The sequence below is a fragment of the Artemia franciscana genome, chromosome 21 (assembly GCF_032884065.1).
Source record: "Artemia franciscana chromosome 21, ASM3288406v1, whole genome shotgun sequence".
NCBI lineage: Eukaryota > Metazoa > Arthropoda > Branchiopoda > Anostraca > Artemiidae > Artemia > Artemia franciscana.
Genome location: NC_088883.1, coordinates 4,896,629 through 4,918,127, shown reverse-complemented (window position 1 = coordinate 4,918,127; position 21,499 = coordinate 4,896,629). Strand labels below are relative to the sequence as shown.

The window sequence follows — 21,499 nt, the reverse complement described above, 5'->3', positions numbered from 1 at the left end:
TAAGTTTTAATGCTGCTCATTACTTCCAGCTGAAAAAATATTTATTTCCTCATTTTTTTAATAATACTAGAAAATCCTGCACCCTCTTCATGAAAAATCTCTTCCCTCATGATAAATTCCTCGATGAAAAGGTCCTCTCACGCAACCTCCTCCCCCTGACCCACCCCAAAGCGAAAAAGTCCCCCTGGACACGTTTGTAAACTTCATAATAACCATTACTACATGTAAACAATTGTCGAAGTTTGTAACTTGTAGCTTCTCCCCCGGGGGCTGTGGGGAATTAAGTCGTCCCCAAAGAGATAGCTATTACGCTTTCGACTACACTGAACAGAATGGCTATCTCAAAATTTGATCTGGTTATTTTGGGAAAAATTGAGATCGAGAGGGGGTCAAGGTGCCCTCCAATTTTTTGATCACTTAAAAAGGGCACAAGAACTTATAAATTACGTCAGAATGAGCCCTCTTGCGACATTCTAGGACCACTGGGTCAATACATTCATCCCTGGGAAAAAGAAACAACAAATAAACACGCATCCGTGATGTGCCTTCTGGCAAAAATTACAAAATTCCACATTTTTATTGATAGGAGCTTGAAACTTCTACAGTAGGGTTCTTTGATACGGTAAATCTGATGGTGTGATTTTCGTTAAGATTCTATGACTTTTAGTGGGTGTTTTTTCTATTTTCTAAAATGAGGCAAATTTTCTCAGGCTCGTAACTTTTGACGGGTAATACTAAGCTTGATGAAACTTATATATTTAAAATCAGCATTAAAATACAATTCTTCTGATGCAACTATTGGTATCAAATTTCCGTTTTTTAGAGTTACGGTTATTATTGAGCCGGGTCGCTCCTTACTACAGTTCGTTACCACGAACTATTTGATTTCGCTACCACGAACTGTTTGAAACGTTCTGTGGTAATAATGTATTTTTGAAACTACATGCGTGTTTAGGAAAGAATGGTGTACTACACACCAGTAGGGATGGTTGTAAAATGGCTGAGACTGGAAGACTGTAAATAAACTCCTTTCAGTTTTTCCAAGAATTTACAATTGTACTCAGAATTCTAAGTCTCAGACAATACGACTGAAAGATAGATAGATTCATTTTCCATACAAAATTACAATAATTACATAACAATCTACAAATCCCCACAAATGCTCCATGGCCTGTAGGAGGGGGAAGAATGCAAAGTTCCAGAATTATATATTTGAGCTTGAAGCCTCTACATAAGGATTCTTTGACGTGCTGAATCTGATGTTGCGATTTTCATTAATATCGCTTGACATTTTGGGGGTATTTTATCCCTTTTTCCAAAAATTGAGCAAATTTTCTCAGGCGCTTAACTTCTGTTTGGTAACAATAAACTTAACGAATTAGTATTTAATCGGAATAAGCTCAAAAATGAAGTTCTTGGTTACGATTGACTCGAGTCACCCCGTACTTACATTTTGCTACCACAAACTGTTTGAAACGTTCTGTAGCAACAATGCATTTTTAAAATTACATACATGTTTAGGAAAAAATGATATACTACATACCAGTAAGGGTGGTTGTAAAATGGCTGAGACTAGGAGGCTATAAATAAACCCCCTTTCAGGACTGATAGATAGATGGATAGATAGATTAACTTTCCATATAACAGTTAAATAATTCCATACCATTCTACAAATCCCTGCAATGACTCCATGGCCTGTAGGAGTGGAATTATGAAAGTAATATATAATATTTAAAAATGTAAAAACATGTAAAATTTGTAAAATGTTAAATAAACATTTAAATATAAACATTTAAACTTTTAACATCTAAAGCACTCGCTTCATAAAATGAAGAAAAAAAACGACAAAAGAACGAAGGAGGGTTCATTAAATAACCATTATCAAGTGGCATTCTCGATCCGAATTGGGAAAGGTGTTCCATGTCAAGTGACACGCAACATAAAGATTTAAATCGGATCGTATTATTGGTGTATAAGGAATTTGGATATTTAGAGAACTACGGAGTTGATAATTTGACCAATCAAATACAAAAGAAGACGTAAATCTAAGGGACCTAGGAATATCACCATGGAGCAGAAGAAAAGCGAAAGACGCACAGGGAAGAATGTAAAGTTTTTCAATATCTAGTAAAGGTTTAGTTGCCGAACGAATTATATCCTAGATAAGGTTTATAGCTTTATCGTAAGTATTGGAAAGCGGTTTGAGAAAAGGGAAAGCAGACATCCATATGACTGGACAATAAAAAAATGAATTAAAAACACCAAAAACAGGAAGAACAATAGGGAATTTCTCAAGACAGTGGGCAACAAATTAGAATGAATATTTTGGCCCGATGTCCAAGGGCCGTCCTCAGCAATACAAATAAGAAAAAACAACTTACAAGAGGATAAAATCAATAAAACTAAAATGAACCGTTTTTCAAAACAGTTCCAGCATCCTTACGTCAGCGAAGTTTAACCGGGACTGATAAATAACTTGTGACGAAACGAGGCAATTCATTGAAATGAATGAAAATGATTTAAAAACGCGTTTTAATGCCAGCCTAGCTTTTTCAATTTCGCTGCTGATCTTATATGTCTATTTGTGACAGGTTCTGTGTTAATATCTATTGTTTTTTTTTTAATATTTCGTAATGTCATGTTTAACTAAATTTGTGCATAGAGCATTCAGTGAATGATCTCCTAAACTATTTAAGGAAATATTAATAATAATAATAATAATAATAATAATAATAATAATAATAATAATAATAATAATAATAATCTTAGTAAATAATTATTATATTATTAATATATTAATAATTATTAATAATAATAAATAATACTAATAATTAATAATAATATTTCCTTAAATAAGGATTTAGGAGAATATTCACTGAATGCTCTATACACAAATTTAATTAAATATGACCTTACGAAATATTAAAAAAACAATAGATATTAACACAGAACCTGTCACAAATAGACATATAAGATCAGCAGCGAAAAAAGCTAGGCTGGCATTAAAATTGTTTTTAAATCATTTTCTTACATTTCAATGAATTGCCTTTTTTCATCACAAGTTATTTATCAGTCCTGGTTGAACTTCGCTGAGGTAAGGATGCTGGAATTGTTTTGAAAAACTGTTCATTTTAGTTTTATTGATTTTATCCTCTTGTAAGTTGTTTTTTCTTATTTGTATTGCTGAGAAATGCCCTTGGACATAGGGCCGAAATATTCATTCTAATTTGTTTCCCACTGTCTTGAGAAATTCCCTATTGTTCTTCTTGTTTTTGACGTTTGTGATGGAAAGGCAGCGTTTAAAAAATGAATTAATTAAAAATATAAAAATGAATTTGAGATTTCTTAGAATACCAAGATCTCTGCATAGCCTACCTTCATATTAATCAAATCAATATGGTGTTTAAAAGACAAACCATTGGTCTTCTTGTTCTTCTTGTTCTTCATTGTTCTTCTTGTTTTTTCATTTGTTTCTTCTTCTTCATTGTTCTTCTTGTTTTTGGTGTTTGTGACGGAAAGGCAGCGTGATCTTCGTCGTTATTTAAAAAATGAATTAATTAAAAATATAAAAATGAATTTGAGATTTCTTAGAATACCAAGATCTCTGCATAGCCTACCTTCATATTAATCAAATCAATATGGTGTTTAAAAGACAAACCATTGGTCTTCTTGTTCTTCTTGTTCTTCATTGTTCTTCTTGTTTTTTCATTTGTTTCTTCTTCTTCATTGTTCTTCTTGTTTTTGGTGTTTGTGACGGAAAGGCAGTGTGGTCTTCGTCGTTATTAAAAAATGAATGAATTAAAAATATAAAATGAATTTGAGATTTCTTGGAATACCAAGATCTCTGCATAGCCTACCTTCATATTAATCAAATCAATATGGTGTTTAAAAGACAAACCATTGGTCTTCTTGTTCTTCTTGTTCTTCATTGTTCTTCTTGTTTTTTCATTTGTTTCTTCTTCTTCATTGTTCTTCTCGTTTTTGGTGTTTGTGACGGAAAGGCAGTGTGGTCTTCGTCGTTATTAAAAAATGAATTAATTAAAAATATAAAATGAATTTGAGATTTCTTAGAATACCAAGATCTCTGCACAGCCTTCATATTAATCAAATCAATATGGTGTTTAAAAGACAAACCATTGGTCTTCTTGTTCTTCTTGTTCTTCATTGTTCTTCTTGTTTTTTCATTTGTTTCTTCTTCTTCATTGTTCTTCTTGTTTTTGGTGTTTGTGACGGAAAGGCAGTGTGGTCTTCGTCGTTATTAAAAAATGAATGAATTAAAAATATAAAATAAATTTGAGATTTCTTAGAATACCAAGATCTCTGCATAGCCTACCTTCATATTAATCAAATCAATATGGTGTTTTAAAGACAAACCATTGGTCTTCTTGTTCCACTTGTTCTTCATTGTTCTTCTTGTTTTTTCATTTGTTTGTTCTTCTTCATTGTTCTTCTTGTTTTTGGTGTTTGTGACGGAAAGGCAGCGTGGTCTTCGTCGTTATTTAAAAAATGAATTAATTAAAAATATAAAATGAATTTGAGATTTCTTAGAATACTAAGGTCTCTGCATAGCCTACCTTCATATTAATCAAATCAATATGGTGTTTAAAAGACAAACCATTGGTCTTCTTGTTCTTCTTGTTCTTCATTGTTCTTCTTGTTTTTTCATTTGTTTCTTCTTCTTCATTGTTCTTCTTGTTTTTGGTGTTTGTGACGGAAAGGCAGTGTGGTCTTCGTCGTTATTAAAAAATGAATTAATTAAAAATATAAAAATGAATTTGAGATTTCTTAGAATACCAAGATCTCTGCATAGCCTACCTTCATATTAATCAAATCAATATGGTGTTTAAAAGACAAACCATTGGTCTTCTTGTTCTTCTTGTTCTTCATTGTTCTTCTTGATTTTTCATTTGTTTCTTCTTCTTCATTGTTCTTCTTGTTTTTGGTGTTTGTGACGGAAAGGCAGCGTGGTCTTCGTCGTTATTAAAAAAATGAATTAATTAAAAATATAAAATGAATTTGAGATTTCTTAGAATACTAAGGTCTCTGCATAGCCTACCTTCATATTAATCAAATCAATATGGTGTTTAAAAGACAAACCATTGGTCTTCTTGTTCTTCTTGTTCTTCATTGTTCTTCTTGATTTTTCATTTGTTTTTTCTTCTTCATTGTTCTTCTTGTTTTTGGTGTTTGTGACGGAAAGGCAGCGTGGTCTTCGTCGTTATTTAAAAAATGAATTAATTAAAAATATAAAATGAATTTGAGATTTCTTAGAATACTAAGGTCTCTGCATAGCCTACCTTCATATTAATCAAATCAATATGGTGTTTAAAAGACAAACCATTGGTCTTCTTGTTCTTCTTGTTCTTCATTGTTCTTCTTGTTTTTTCATTTGTTTCTTCTTCTTCATTGTTCTTCTTGTTTTTGGTGTTTGTGACGGAAAGGCAGCGTGGTCTTCGTCGTTATTAAAAAAATGAATTAATTAAAAATATAAAATGAATTTGAGATTTCTTAGAATACTAAGGTCTCTGCATAGCCTACCTTCATATTAATCAAATCAATATGGTGTTTAAAAGACAAACCATTGGTCTTCTTGTTCTTCTTGTTCTTCATTGTTCTTCTTGATTTTTCATTTGTTTTTTCTTCTTCATTGTTCTTCTTGTTTTTGGTGTTTGTGACGGAAAGGCAGTGTGGTCTTCGTCGTTATTAAAAAATGAATTAATTAAAAATATAAAAATGAATTTGAGATTTCTTAGAATACCAAGATCTCTGCATAGCCTACCTTCATATTAATCAAATCAATATGGTGTTTAAAAGACAAACCATTGGTCTTCTTGTTCTTCTTGTTCTTCATTGTTCTTCTTGATTTTTCATTTGTTTCTTCTTCTTCATTGTTCTTCTTGTTTTTGGTGTTTGTGACGGAAAGGCAGCGTGGTCTTCGTCGTTATTAAAAAAATGAATTAATTAAAAATATAAAATGAATTTGAGATTTCTTAGAATACTAAGGTCTCTGCATAGCCTACCTTCATATTAATCAAATCAATATGGTGTTTAAAAGACAAACCATTGGTCTTCTTGTTCTTCTTGTTCTTCATTGTTCTTCTTGATTTTTCATTTGTTTTTTCTTCTTCATTGTTCTTCTTGTTTTTGGTGTTTGTGACGGAAAGGCAGCGTGGTCTTCGTCGTTATTTAAAAAATGAATTAATTAAAAATATAAAATGAATTTGAGATTTCTTAGAATACTAAGGTCTCTGCATAGCCTACCTTCATATTAATCAAATCAATATGGTGTTTAAAAGACAAACCATTGGTCTTCTTGTTCTTCTTGTTCTTCATTGTTCTTCTTGTTTTTTCATTTGTTTCTTCTTCTTCATTGTTCTTCTTGTTTTTGGTGTTTGTGACGGAAAGGCAGTGTGGTCTTCGTCGTTATTAAAAAATGAATTAATTAAAAATATAAAAATGAATTTGAGATTTCTTAGAATACCAAGATCTCTGCATAGCCTACCTTCATATTAATCAAATCAATATGGTGTTTAAAAGACAAACCATTGGTCTTCTTGTTCTTCTTGTTCTTCATTGTTCTTCTTGATTTTTCATTTGTTTCTTCTTCTTCATTGTTCTTCTTGTTTTTGGTGTTTGTGACGGAAAGGCAGCGTGGTCTTCGTCGTTATTAAGAAAATGAATTAATTAAAAATATAAAATGAATTTGAGATTTCTTAGAATACTAAGGTCTTTGCATAGCCTACCTTCATATTAATCAAATCAATATGGTGTTTAAAAGACAAACCATTGGTCTTCTTGTTCTTCTTGTTCTTCATTGTTCTTCTTGATTTTTCATTTGTTTTTTCTTCTTCATTGTTCTTCTTGTTTTTGGTGTTTGTGACGGAAAGGCAGTGTGGTCTTCGTCGTTATTAAAAAATGAATGAATTAAAAATATAAAATGAATTTGAGATTTCTTGGAATACCAAGATCTCTGCATAGCCTACCTTCATATTAATCAAATCAATATGGTGTTTAAAAGACAAACCATTGGTCTTCTTGTTCTTCTTGTTCTTCATTGTTCTTCTTGTTTTTTCATTTGTTTCTTCTTCTTCATTGTTCTTCTCGTTTTTGGTGTTTGTGACGGAAAGGCAGTGTGGTCTTCGTCGTTATTAAAAAATGAATTAATTAAAAATATAAAATGAATTTGAGATTTCTTAGAATACCAAGATCTCTGCACAGCCTTCATATTAATCAAATCAATATGGTGTTTAAAAGACAAACCATTGGTCTTCTTGTTCTTCTTGTTCTTCATTGTTCTTCTTGTTTTTTCATTTGTTTCTTCTTCTTCATTGTTCTTCTTGTTTTTGGTGTTTGTGACGGAAAGGCAGTGTGGTCTTCGTCGTTATTAAAAAATGAATGAATTAAAAATATAAAATAAATTTGAGATTTCTTAGAATACCAAGATCTCTGCATAGCCTACCTTCATATTAATCAAATCAATATGGTGTTTTAAAGACAAACCATTGGTCTTCTTGTTCCTCTTGTTCTTCATTGTTCTTCTTGTTTTTTCATTTGTTTGTTCTTCTTCATTGTTCTTCTTGTTTTTGGTGTTTGTGACGGAAAGGCAGCGTGGTCTTCGTCGTTATTTAAAAAATGAATTAATTAAAAATATAAAATGAATTTGAGATTTCTTAGAATACTAAGGTCTCTGCATAGCCTACCTTCATATTAATCAAATCAATATGGTGTTTAAATGACAAACCATTGGTCTTCTTGTTCTTCTTGTTCTTCATTGTTCTTCTTGTTTTTTCATTTGTTTCTTCTTCTTCATTGTTCTTCTTGTTTTTGGTGTTTGTGACGGAAAGGCAGTGTGGTCTTCGTCGTTATTAAAAAATGAATTAATTAAAAATATAAAAATGAATTTGAGATTTCTTAGAATACCAAGATCTCTGCATAGCCTACCTTCATATTAATCAAATCAATATGGTGTTTAAAAGACAAACCATTGGTCTTCTTGTTCTTCTTGTTCTTCATTGTTCTTCTTGATTTTTCATTTGTTTCTTCTTCTTCATTGTTCTTCTTGTTTTTGGTGTTTGTGACGGAAAGGCAGCGTGGTCTTCGTCGTTATTAAAAAAATGAATTAATTAAAAATATAAAATGAATTTGAGATTTCTTAGAATACTAAGGTCTCTGCATAGCCTACCTTCATATTAATCAAATCAATATGGTGTTTAAAAGACAAACCATTGGTCTTCTTGTTCTTCTTGTTCTTCATTGTTCTTCTTGATTTTTCATTTGTTTTTTCTTCTTCATTGTTCTTCTTGTTTTTGGTGTTTGTGACGGAAAGGCAGCGTGGTCTTCGTCGTTATTTAAAAAATGAATTAATTAAAAATATAAAATGAATTTGAGATTTCTTAGAATACTAAGGTCTCTGCATAGCCTACCTTCATATTAATCAAATCAATATGGTGTTTAAAAGACAAACCATTGGTCTTCTTGTTCTTCTTGTTCTTCATTGTTCTTCTTGTTTTTTCATTTGTTTCTTCTTCTTCATTGTTCTTCTTGTTTTTGGTGTTTGTGACGGAAAGGCAGCGTGGTCTTCGTCGTTATTAAAAAAATGAATTAATTAAAAATATAAAATGAATTTGAGATTTCTTAGAATACTAAGGTCTCTGCATAGCCTACCTTCATATTAATCAAATCAATATGGTGTTTAAAAGACAAACCATTGGTCTTCTTGTTCTTCTTGTTCTTCATTGTTCTTCTTGATTTTTCATTTGTTTTTTCTTCTTCATTGTTCTTCTTGTTTTTGGTGTTTGTGACGGAAAGGCAGTGTGGTCTTCGTCGTTATTAAAAAATGAATTAATTAAAAATATAAAAATGAATTTGAGATTTCTTAGAATACCAAGATCTCTGCATAGCCTACCTTCATATTAATCAAATCAATATGGTGTTTAAAAGACAAACCATTGGTCTTCTTGTTCTTCTTGTTCTTCATTGTTCTTCTTGATTTTTCATTTGTTTCTTCTTCTTCATTGTTCTTCTTGTTTTTGGTGTTTGTGACGGAAAGGCAGCGTGGTCTTCGTCGTTATTAAAAAAATGAATTAATTAAAAATATAAAATGAATTTGAGATTTCTTAGAATACTAAGGTCTCTGCATAGCCTACCTTCATATTAATCAAATCAATATGGTGTTTAAAAGACAAACCATTGGTCTTCTTGTTCTTCTTGTTCTTCATTGTTCTTCTTGATTTTTCATTTGTTTTTTCTTCTTCATTGTTCTTCTTGTTTTTGGTGTTTGTGACGGAAAGGCAGCGTGGTCTTCGTCGTTATTTAAAAAATGAATTAATTAAAAATATAAAATGAATTTGAGATTTCTTAGAATACTAAGGTCTCTGCATAGCCTACCTTCATATTAATCAAATCAATATGGTGTTTAAAAGACAAACCATTGGTCTTCTTGTTCTTCTTGTTCTTCATTGTTCTTCTTGTTTTTTCATTTGTTTCTTCTTCTTCATTGTTCTTCTTGTTTTTGGTGTTTGTGACGGAAAGGCAGTGTGGTCTTCGTCGTTATTAAAAAATGAATTAATTAAAAATATAAAAATGAATTTGAGATTTCTTAGAATACCAAGATCTCTGCATAGCCTACCTTCATATTAATCAAATCAATATGGTGTTTAAAAGACAAACCATTGGTCTTCTTGTTCTTCTTGTTCTTCATTGTTCTTCTTGATTTTTCATTTGTTTCTTCTTCTTCATTGTTCTTCTTGTTTTTGGTGTTTGTGACGGAAAGGCAGCGTGGTCTTCGTCGTTATTAAGAAAATGAATTAATTAAAAATATAAAATGAATTTGAGATTTCTTAGAATACTAAGGTCTCTGCATAGCCTACCTTCATATTAATCAAATCAATATGGTGTTTAAAAGACAAACCATTGGTCTTCTTGTTCTTCTTGTTCTTCATTGTTCTTCTTGATTTTTCATTTGTTTTTTCTTCTTCATTGTTCTTCTTGTTTTTGGTGTTTGTGACGGAAAGGCAGCGTGGTCTTCGTCGTTATTTAAAAAATGAATTAATTAAAAATATAAAATGAATTTGAGATTTCTTAGAATACTAAGGTCTCTGCATAGCCTACCTTCATATTAATCAAATCAATATGGTGTTTAAAAGACAAACCATTGGTCTTCTTGTTCTTCTTGTTCTTCATTGTTCTTCTTGTTTTTTCATTTGTTTCTTCTTCTTCATTGTTCTTCTTGTTTTTGGTGTTTGTGACGGAAAGGCAGCGTGGTCTTCGTCGTTATTAAAAAAATGAATTAATTAAAAATATAAAATGAATTTGAGATTTCTTAGAATACTAAGGTCTCTGCATAGCCTACCTTCATATTAATCAAATCAATATGGTGTTTAAAAGACAAACCATTGGTCTTCTTGTTCTTCTTGTTCTTCATTGTTCTTCTTGATTTTTCATTTGTTTTTTCTTCTTCATTGTTCTTCTTGTTTTTGGTGTTTGTGACGGAAAGGCAGTGTGGTCTTCGTCGTTATTAAAAAATGAATTAATTAAAAATATAAAAATGAATTTGAGATTTCTTAGAATACCAAGATCTCTGCATAGCCTACCTTCATATTAATCAAATCAATATGGTGTTTAAAAGACAAACCATTGGTCTTCTTGTTCTTCTTGTTCTTCATTGTTCTTCTTGATTTTTCATTTGTTTCTTCTTCTTCATTGTTCTTCTTGTTTTTGGTGTTTGTGACGGAAAGGCAGCGTGGTCTTCGTCGTTATTAAAAAAATGAATTAATTAAAAATATAAAATGAATTTGAGATTTCTTAGAATACTAAGGTCTCTGCATAGCCTACCTTCATATTAATCAAATCAATATGGTGTTTAAAAGACAAACCATTGGTCTTCTTGTTCTTCTTGTTCTTCATTGTTCTTCTTGATTTTTCATTTGTTTTTTCTTCTTCATTGTTCTTCTTGTTTTTGGTGTTTGTGACGGAAAGGCAGCGTGGTCTTCGTCGTTATTTAAAAAATGAATTAATTAAAAATATAAAATGAATTTGAGATTTCTTAGAATACTAAGGTCTCTGCATAGCCTACCTTCATATTAATCAAATCAATATGGTGTTTAAAAGACAAACCATTGGTCTTCTTGTTCTTCTTGTTCTTCATTGTTCTTCTTGATTTTTCATTTGTTTTTTCTTCTTCATTGTTCTTCTTGTTTTTGGTGTTTGTGACGGAAAGGCAGCGTGGTCTTCGTCGTTATTAAAAAAATGAATTAATTAAAAATATAAAATGAATTTGAGATTTCTTAGAATACTAAGGTCTCTGCATAGCCTACCTTCATATTAATCAAATCAATATGGTGTTTAAAAGACAAACCATTGGTCTTCTTGTTCTTCTTGTTCTTCATTGTTCTTCTTGATTTTTCATTTGTTTTTTCTTCTTCATTGTTCTTCTTGTTTTCGGTGTTTGTGACGGAAAGGCAGCGTGGTCTTCGTCGTTATTTAAAAAATGAATTAATTAAAAATATAAAATGAATTTGAGATTTCTTAGAATACTAAGGTCTCTGCATAGCCTACCTTCATATTAATCAAATCAATATGGTGTTTAAAAGACAAACCATTGGTCTTCTTGTTCTTCATTGTTCTTCTTGTTTTTTCATTTGTTTCTTCTTCTTCATTGTTCTTCTTGTTTTTGGTGTTTGTGACGGAAAGGCAGCGTGGTCTTCGTCGTTATTTAGAAAAATGAATTAATTAAAAATATAAAAATGAATTTGAGATTTCTTAGAATACCAAGATCTCTGCATAGCCTACCTTCATATTAATCAAATCAATATGGTGTTTAAAAGACAAACGATTGGTCTTCTTGTTCTTCTTGTTCTTCATTGTTCTTCTTGTTTTTCATTTGTTTCTTCTTCTTCATTGTTCTTCTTGTTTTTGGTGTTTGTTACGGAAAGGCAGTGTGGTCTTCGTCGTTATTAAAGAATGAATTAATTAAAAATATAAAATGAATTTGAGATTTCTTAGAATACCAAGATCTCTGCATAGCCTACCTTCATATTAATCAAATCAATATGGGGTTTAAAAGACAAACCATTGGTCTTCTTGTTCTTCATTGTTCTTCTTGTTTTTTCATTTGTTTCTTCTTCTTCATTGTTCTTCTTGTTTTTGGTGTTTGTGACGGAAAGGCAGTGTGGTCTTCGTCGTTATTAAAAAATGAATTAATTAAAAATATAAAATGAATTTGAGATTTCTTAGAATACCAAGATCTCTGCATAGCCTACCTTCATATTAATCAAATCAATATGGTGTTTAAAAGACAAACCATTGGTCTTCTTGTTCTTCTTGTTCTTCATTGTTCTTCTTGTTTTTCCATTTGTTTCTTCTTCTTCATTGTTCTTCTTATTTTTGGTGTTTGTGACGGAAAGGCAGTGTGGTCTTCGTCGTTATTAAAAAATGAATGAATTAAAAATATAAAATGAATTTGAGATTTTTTAGAATACCAAGATCTCTGCATAGCCTACCTTCATATTAATCAAATCAATATGGTGTTTAAAAGACAAACCATTGGTCTTCTTGTTCTTCTTGTTCTTCATTGTTCTTCTTGTTTTTTCATTTGTTTCTTCTTCTTCATTGTTCTTCTCGTTTTTGGTGTCTGTGACGGAAAGGCAGTGTGGTCTTCGTCGTTATTAAAAAATGAATGAATTAAAAATATAAAATGAATTTGAGATTTCTTAGAATACCAAGATCTCTGCATAGCCTACCTTCATATTAATCAAATCAATATGGTGTTTAAAAGACAAACCATTGGTCTTCTTGTTCTTCATTGTTCTTCTTGTTTTTTCATTTGTTTCTTCTTCTTCATTGTTCTTCTTGTTTTTGGTGTTTGTGACGGAAAGGCAGTGTGGTCTTCGTCGTTATTAAAAAATGAATGAATTAAAAATATAAAATGAATTTGAGATTTCTTAGAATACCAAGATCTCTGCATAGCCTTCATATTAATCAAATCAATTTGGTGTTTAAAAGACAAACCATTGGTCTTCTTTTTCTTCTTGTTCTTCATTGTTCTTCTTGTTTTTTCATTTGTTTCTTCTTCTTCATTGTTCTTCTTGTTTTTGGTGTTTGTGACGGAAAGGCAGTGTGGTCTTCGTCGTTATTAAAAAAATGAATGAATTAAAAATATAAAATGAATTTGAGATTTCTTAGAATACCAAGATCTCTGCATAGCCTACCTTCATATTAATCAAATCAATATGGTGTTTAAAAGACAAACCATTGGTCTTCTTGTTCTTCTTGTTCTTCATTGTTCTTCTTGTTTTTTCATTTGTTTCTTCTTCTTCATTGTTCTTCTTGTTTTTGGTGTTTGTGACGGAAAGGCAGTGTGGTCTTCGTCGTTATTAAAAAATGAATGAAATAAAAATATAAAATGAATTTGAGATTTCTTAGAATACCAAGACTTCTGCATAGCCTTCATATTAATCAAATCAATATGGGTTTTAAAAGACAAATTTCGATCTTGAAGGATGTCTACGGAACGGACATGACCGTCCTTTGGTCTATTAATAAAGCCTTTGGATATATGAATTTCAGATAACTGAGGAAAAGCCTGAGATATACGAGCAAAACTAAAAAACTAGTTTTAGAAACATTAGAGGCAAGAGAGTTATGATCAAACCGAATTGAAACTCTCTCGAAGAGGTTCACTAACTTTGTACAAACCTCATCCTCTGTTCGACGTGAGACAGGGTGGTTGTAAATAAACCCCTTTCCATTATTCTCAGAGTTTTCACTCGATAAGATTTTGGCCTTGTTTGGGCCAAGATGCTGTCATGTGGTCTCTTTTGTCACTGAAAACAGACACTATATATTCGAGCACTATTTACTTAAACACTATTTTAAGATACTATTCATTTTATTTGTTCGAATAAACCCTCTTTGACAAATCTACGACTACAAAGTATAGATGACCACTTATACGACCCTACTTCTCTTGAATAGTAAAATTTTCCATTTCCAGAAGATAGTGGCTTTGGGTACTCCTACAGGCTGAGGATTGTCGCATAATTTTTAACAAGATCACCCCTTTTTCTGGGGGAGTTTGATTCCTATGCGAGACATTACGCAAATTTTTATGTCTTAATGGCAGTCATGAGGAAGCTCAAAATTAATATATTGTGCATATTTGGAGTCAGCATAAAAATAATACATTTTATAGTTGCATATATTGTAATCAAAATTTCACATTTTAGAGTTGTTGTTGACAAGGGCAGCTGTTTACTTACAGTTTGTTGCTAGGAACTGTTTGGTCTGAAGCTTTCTTAAATATGAGGAAGTCTACTACCTTCTCAAGTTTTGAATCCTTGTTTAACATTCGTAATTTTAGTTTTCGAGAATGATAATTATCCCTGAAAATATTTACCCCTCCCAATATTTATTAGAACGGGTTCTGAAATATCAAAAATAAATTACAGGGTCAGCATTTACGCAGTTTTCAAGAAAAGTTCTTCGAAACCATCTTTTAGAGGGATATTAGAGGGATTTAGAGGGATACTAGAGGGACATCTTTTAGAGGGATATCCCTCATGGACAGCAGAAGGGAGACAAGGGGTGCCCAACAGGCCAACTGTTGTTCTATTACCCCTCGTACTACTAAAGAAACAAGAAGATGTAAAAAAAAATTGAAAAATGAGAAATATTACCTTAAAATATCGGTGAAAACAAATCTCCTGCTAAGACTTGCCCCCTTCCCCCTTTGAAATTTCTCTGCAGTGCTCCTGGTTCTCCCCGAGCCTCTTTATCATCTTTCTTGTGCGAAAATGAATGGAATTTTTTTTGTTTCAAGGACAAAAATGTATCAACAATAAGAGGGGGCTATCACCCTGAATCCCCCTGATTATAGACGTGGTCTTAAAATATTCATGAGAATAAAAGAAAATTAAAGATTAATTCTCCCCCCCCCACATCCAAATTAAGGTCGCACACCCATCTTCCATAATAACTGATGCATAATTACGCACCACTATACGTGTGATTGTGAGGTTGCATAGTGATTGTGCGAAGTGTCAAATAAATCAGTTGAGTTAAATAAAGCTTTGAAATAAATTTGTAACATAAAATATTTTTATGTAATATTTAAATATTGTAATATTTAATTGTAATATTGTAATTTAATATTGTAATTTTAATAATTACATTTTGAAATATTTTGTAATATTTTGTAATATAATATTTGTAATATAATATTTTGTAATTTGTAATTTTTTATTTTAATTTTAATTTTAATTTTGTAATTATTTTTAATTTTATTTTATTTTAAATTTTATTTTATTTTATTTTATTTTTATTTTATTTTATTTTTTATTAAAAATATTTTTATTAAATTTTATTTTTTATTTTATTTTATTTTATTTAGTTATTTTATTTTATTTTAATTTTTTAATTATTTTAATTTTATTTATTTTAATTTTAATTTTGTAATTTTTGTAATTTGTAATATAATATTTTGTAATATAATTTTGTAATATTTTGTAATGTAATATTGTAATTAATAATTTAATTTAAAATTGTAATATTTAAATATTTTTATAAAATATTTTTAAATAAAATATTTTTATTTACTGTAACATAAATATTTTCGTATGACGCAAGAAAAATTAGAAAATCTGGACATAAAAACGCATTCCTGAGGTTTGAGGCATACTCCCTCCTAACCTGTATAAAGTTCCATAACCACTCAAGCACAAAATGAATCAATTAGTTAAAAGAAGCTTTAGAATAGGTATCTGTATTAACCGTTTATTTTGTATTGATTATTTACATCTTTGGGAACGATTGCACAAGGTATATAATCATTGGATAATGTTAAATCAATTAGTTATTTCAGAATTTTCCCTTGATATCTTTAGTGGTCCTCTTTGTGCAAAAATGGTAGTTATGTACCCCAGAATGGCAGAAAAATTGCACCTCAAATTGCCTGTGGGAAAATCTGTTTGCCACTTTAAAATGGCACTAGGGCTTTTAATTTACGTTCAAATGGGCATTTCCCAGTATTTTAAGAGTATTAGTTTGAAACTATCCTTCTATAAAAAGGAACACACACATAAAAAAAAACTCGTAGGTATGATCATCCTTCTCGAAAAAAATATAATGCTTCGCCTTTTTTTTAGATTATGCCTTCAAATGTCTGCAATAGAATATTCTGATATACTGAATTTGATGGTGCTATTTTTATCAAGATTACCGCCTATTTTTTTTAGATATTTTTCCTTATTTTCAAAATGTTTGGCAAATTTTTTCTGGGTCGCAAATTTTTGGGGTATATTTGAACTTAATAAACTTTATATATTTAAGTATAACAATTGAAGTCAGACCTTTTGGTAAGCATACTTTCGTCAAAACCCGTTTCTTAGGAAATATGATACCTATTAGAACTATTCTCTCCTAACTTACAGCTGGTTACGCATATATGTTTGAAAACAAAGCAGTCGTTTCCAATTAAACTGAAAAGGTCAAATTATTTAATTTTTTGGGTTGGAAGCTTTGACATCAACTATTTTCTTTGTCTATTTTCATCCCAATTACCCGTTGGCTCCCAATAACTCCTAATACTTTTTTTTTAGAATGTGATCTTAAAAATTACGGATTGGTCTGAGTACACGGCTGACTGACTGTATTTCAAACAGTAGGTTGTCGAAAATTATGGTTCAATCCTGCTTTCTAGGGCTATAATGAAAGAAAGGTTGAGATGGCTAAGCCACATTCTGCGGATGAAAGATGACAGATTAACGAAAAATGTCCTTTTTGGTAATCTGTCTGGGGCTACACGGAAAGCAGGTCGTCCTCGTCCGGGTTGAGAGGATGTCATAAATAAAGATTTAAAGGGAATAAGAACTTCCTGAGAGCGTGTAAAGAGGGATGCCTTGAATATTTTAGGTTGTAGGAGGAGCGTGCGTAGTTGTGTAGGCCTCAGGTGGCTTAGTGCTGCAGTGAGCTATTAGTAGTAGTAATAGTAATAGGTCTTAAAGATTAAGTGTTTCACATCGCTCTTGACCTCGGACTATTTAACTACGTTTGATTTACAGCGCTTTCAGAGGTACTATCATCTTCAAATTAGCTAAAAAATATTGCTAAGGGCCCTCTTTGTTTTAAATAGTAACAGTAGTATTAATATAATCGATTAAATGATAGTTTTATGTTCACATTATTCTTGTATCTAAATCAAAAGTTTCTCTATTTTACTTTTCAGCTACCGATGCTTAAATCCTTAGACGACCCGGAGAGCTTTAATACAGAAAAATATATTGAATCAAGGCCGGAGTTCCAGTGGTCGCCAGACAAGGGTAAGTGAGAATTAAAAACAAACACGCCAATTCGGAGGGATATTGTTGTATCTAGAGTTTTTGCCTCTTCTTAGACTGATTTTTGTATTCTCATTGAAATTCGCATGTTTGGTATTTGTATACAAAAAATTAAAAATAACGGAATTGTCCGCCTAGATTTTGAAAAACAAATCTCCCCCTATATTGTCGTGACTTGACACCCCTGATTAGTGGTAAGTTTTTCTTTTTCCAAAAACAAATCTACATCGTGGTGCTGCCTTTGTTAAGAGCCAAAAATGCTTAACAGAATATTATTGGAATCTACCACTCTTTGACTCTCCAGTATTCTAGTGCTCTTTTAAACTAATTCGTGATAGATAACTACAGAAATCCAGCTGAAAGGTTTTGGCCATGAAAAACTTATTGGCTATATCAAAATTTGCATTTACTAACATTTTGGCCCTGTTTTGGCAAAGCTAAATTTTTGGAGCAAAACGTGGTGGGAAACGGCACTGCTCTGTGACAAAATCTTTGGTGCTACTAAAACAAATAAGAGCCTAGTAATAAATACTCCATGTTCATAGTACTACTGCGATCTCTCCTAGGGAAAAAAGAGAGGCATAAAAAAAGATTATTTTTATTTCAAAAAGTTCATCACAAACTCAATAGGGCCACATTCACTTCTTATATCAAGTAAATCAAATAAGAAAAAAAAAAAAAAAAAAACAGGAACAATAGCAAACGGTTCTCAAATTTTAAAAGCTAATAAATGTTACTAAAGTAAAATAAGATTTTCCTTGTTCATCCACAATTTGGACTATGATCCTCCAGTCAAGGATTTATGACAACAACAATTTCAATTGCGTGTTTGTTACTTTTATTTTAGGCAATTTTGAGGGATTTGAGCTCCTTTTAAGGAATTCTTTAAACTTTTTTCTCGTGCTCGCAAATTGCTACTCTGTCAAATACAAATGAAAATGCTATTCCAAAACTCTGGAAAGGGGAAATATTTTTTCAATTGAGAGTTTTATAAAAAAAAACGATAATTAAATTATAAACAACCATCGATTAGGTCTACTCCTTTGGTAAGTTACAATTACTGCTATAATAATGGTTAATAAACATTTCAAGCCTTCATAATAATTATACATATTCCCAAAGTACCTATTTTAGTCTTTTTTGTCCCACAGAAAAAGTTTTTTAACTGAACTAGGCCAGAATGCTAAAGCGTGCCAACCAAGATAACCAACCACTTTATAGGTATCAAAAAGCTAATTGTATAGGTCGCTCTTGTGTCGAAGACCACACTGCCATGTGGCGTTATATTTTTGTTACGTATCTTGAGTAAATACAATTTACAGCCATCATATTATATATGCAAACTGCTCAATTATTTACTACATGGTTCTATTAAACGCACATTTGAACAATCAATTTTAGGGACAAGGTCACTGGATCTTCATTTTGGTGTTTGGGTCAGGGGAGGGGGACAGAGATTTAAATTTGTTTCCATGTTTCCAATTTATCATAGAGGAAATATTAATCTTCATTTGGTGCTTGGGGTAGGGGGGTAAAGTCTCAAGTATTGGTGGTTGCGGGTCTAAATTAAAAAAGGACATTTACATAGAACATGTAAAATCTAACAAATTAGTTTTTCGAATTCGGTTTAACGATTTCAAATCTAACGTTTAAACCTAACCATCCTGATAAATAAATTTTGAGAAAAACCAAAAGAAAAGTCTTAGAAAAACCGTAGTTTTCAAATATAAAAATGCTATAGATGGGATCAAGGGGCAAAACTTTCTTTGTTTTGATGTCCATGGTCCTGGTTAAAAAAATAAAAATAAATAAAAAATAAAGTTAGTGTTTGGTTTGTTGTAGAATTTTGCAAATGCTTTCATGTCCCCGATAGTAATTGCATGAAATAAATTCATTTTTGACATTTTGGAAGCTTAGAATGTAAGACTAGACTTTGAGTTTTATGTTAGGAATACAAAGCTGTATTTATTACACATAAATAAAGGTGAGTAGAAAATGTAAGGAATGATAAATCTGGATGAGCAGTGATTTTACTTGCCTATGCAGCATTATTAGTGAGAATGGTATATGCACAAGCGGTGTCAATCCACGAAAACGCTGAGAAAGGGAAAGGGAGGACAAATGTATTTTCAAATTCTACAGTGGTGGGGAAAGTATTTTACTGTTTTGTTGAATTTTTCAATTAAATACAAACAGTGGTATTTTTCAATTTAAATTAAAAATTTTCAATTAAAAGAAAAAAAATGTGTTTCAAAACCTAGGGATGATATCTAAGGGGCAGTTGTTCCTGCCCCTTTTCGCCCCAAGTAACACACCTACAATGAGCTGAAAAAATATTAGGTAGGATGGTTAAGCTTTAGCGTACTTATTTAGTTGGGTGCTTCAAAATTCTTTGTGAAGGTATTCCAGTCCTTTTTTAAGGACTTTTCTAAGTACTCCTAAGACTTAGAGTACTGAACGAAAGATATGGTTTATATTACCGTATAGGACTATAATGAGCATTTTTTAACGTGATTATTTCACGTTTTAAAGAATCCAGGTAATATATTCCAAATAATTGTACTTCTTATTAAACCATCCAGAGCCTATAGAAAATCAATCCGTCTTCGATTAAATTTGGAAGAGGTAATAAGAAAATGACCCAAAAAAAGTAAGAGAAGCACAGTAGTTAGTAAAGAGTAAAGTTTTGAGCAATATCGGGCTAGGATGGTTAAGGTAGAGTATGGTTAAGTAAGGTAGAGTAAGGTTAAGGTAAATAGGATGGTTAAGGTAGGAGTATGTGTTGAGTTCAGTTCGCCTTAAACATTATAATGCTGTAATACATAGTAAGTATTCGTATTAAATCAATATCTATGATGTAGGAAAGTTCAGGTCTATCGTGAACTTTACATAAGGAAGGAAAAGATAAATTTTTGGAAAATTGTTCAGTGTAATTTTTCAGCTTCACTGAGTTTTACATGAATTTATGCCCTTCTGCAGAGCTTTCTTAGATTAAGAACCCACCCATTTTCGATTCAATAAGGCAGCCACAAAGGACCATAGCTTGGTCCAGTTATCTTAAGGCTGACACACTGGGAATAGAGTACATAAAAACACTTTTGTTCGAAGCTACACTCCGATTTGGAACAATCTTCCTTGGGACGTTTTCCCTAAACATTTCTGTGCCTAATGCTTCCTCCAGGAAATATTCAAAAATCACAATTTCAATTCAACATTTCAATTACAAGATTCAATCAGTATTCACAACCTCGTAAGGAAACGAAGCAAAAGAATAGCAACATAATAAATATTAAAAGTACTTTCTGCCACGGATTTAAGATTAAAAAATAGATTAAAAAACTATATAATTAAAACTAAGATTAAAAATAAGTATATATAAAAGCAAAAACAAGTAAAAATAAGTAAATAATAAAATATAAGTAAATAAGTAGAAATAAGTAAATATAAAAGTAAATACATTAAAAATAAGATTACAACTAATAAAGTGAGAAAGTATGCCCCTTTATCCTTGGGAATAAGTGTCAAAGAGATTTTTCCCCCTAGATCAATCACTCTTCCGAGAAGTTTGCTGGAACCTTGAAGAAAGAGGAGCTGTAGGAGAAACAATACTCCACCTGTGTTTCCTTAACCCATCCTCAATTCTGGCTGAGCTGGCCAAGAGACTACTGAGAATTTATCCAAAGCTGATCAACGATTATTACATATCTGAAGATTATTATGGTAAGTGCAAATAGGTTTTAGTATAAAAGTCAAACCTGAACTATAAATGTTTTCTGGATTATTCTACCATTTAATTAAATAATTAAAAGAACTTATCGATTATATAATAAATACTAGCTGTTGGGGTGGCGCTTCGCGCCACCCCAACACCTAGTTGGTGGGGGCGCTTCGCGCCCCCCCAAGCCCCCCCGCGCGCGTAAGTCGTTACGCGCCATATTAGTTACGCGCCATTGTAGTTGTGTCCCTATGTCCCACCTGTGAATATAGATATATATATATATATATATATATATATATATATATATATATATATATATATATATATATATATATATATATATATATATATATATATATATATATATATATATATATATATATATATATATATATATATATATATATATATATATATATATATATATATATATATATATATATATATA

At 31.1% G+C, this 21,499-nt stretch overlaps 1 protein-coding gene across 2 annotated transcripts in view; it reads left to right on the top strand.

The window, feature by feature from the left end:
• LOC136041060 (uncharacterized) overlaps positions 1 to 21,294 on the top strand; it is a 70,389-nt gene extending 49,095 nt beyond the window's left edge. For both annotated transcript variants that reach the window (XM_065725603.1, XM_065725605.1), the window contains exons 3-4: positions 17,222 to 17,315; positions 20,877 to 21,294. In XM_065725603.1, coding sequence (XP_065581675.1) covers positions 17,222 to 17,315; positions 20,877 to 21,067 — 285 coding nt within the window. In that variant the 3' untranslated portion in view covers positions 21,068 to 21,294. The remainder of the gene's footprint in view (positions 1 to 17,221; positions 17,316 to 20,876) is intronic.
• Positions 21,295 to 21,499: the final 205 nt, after the last annotated feature.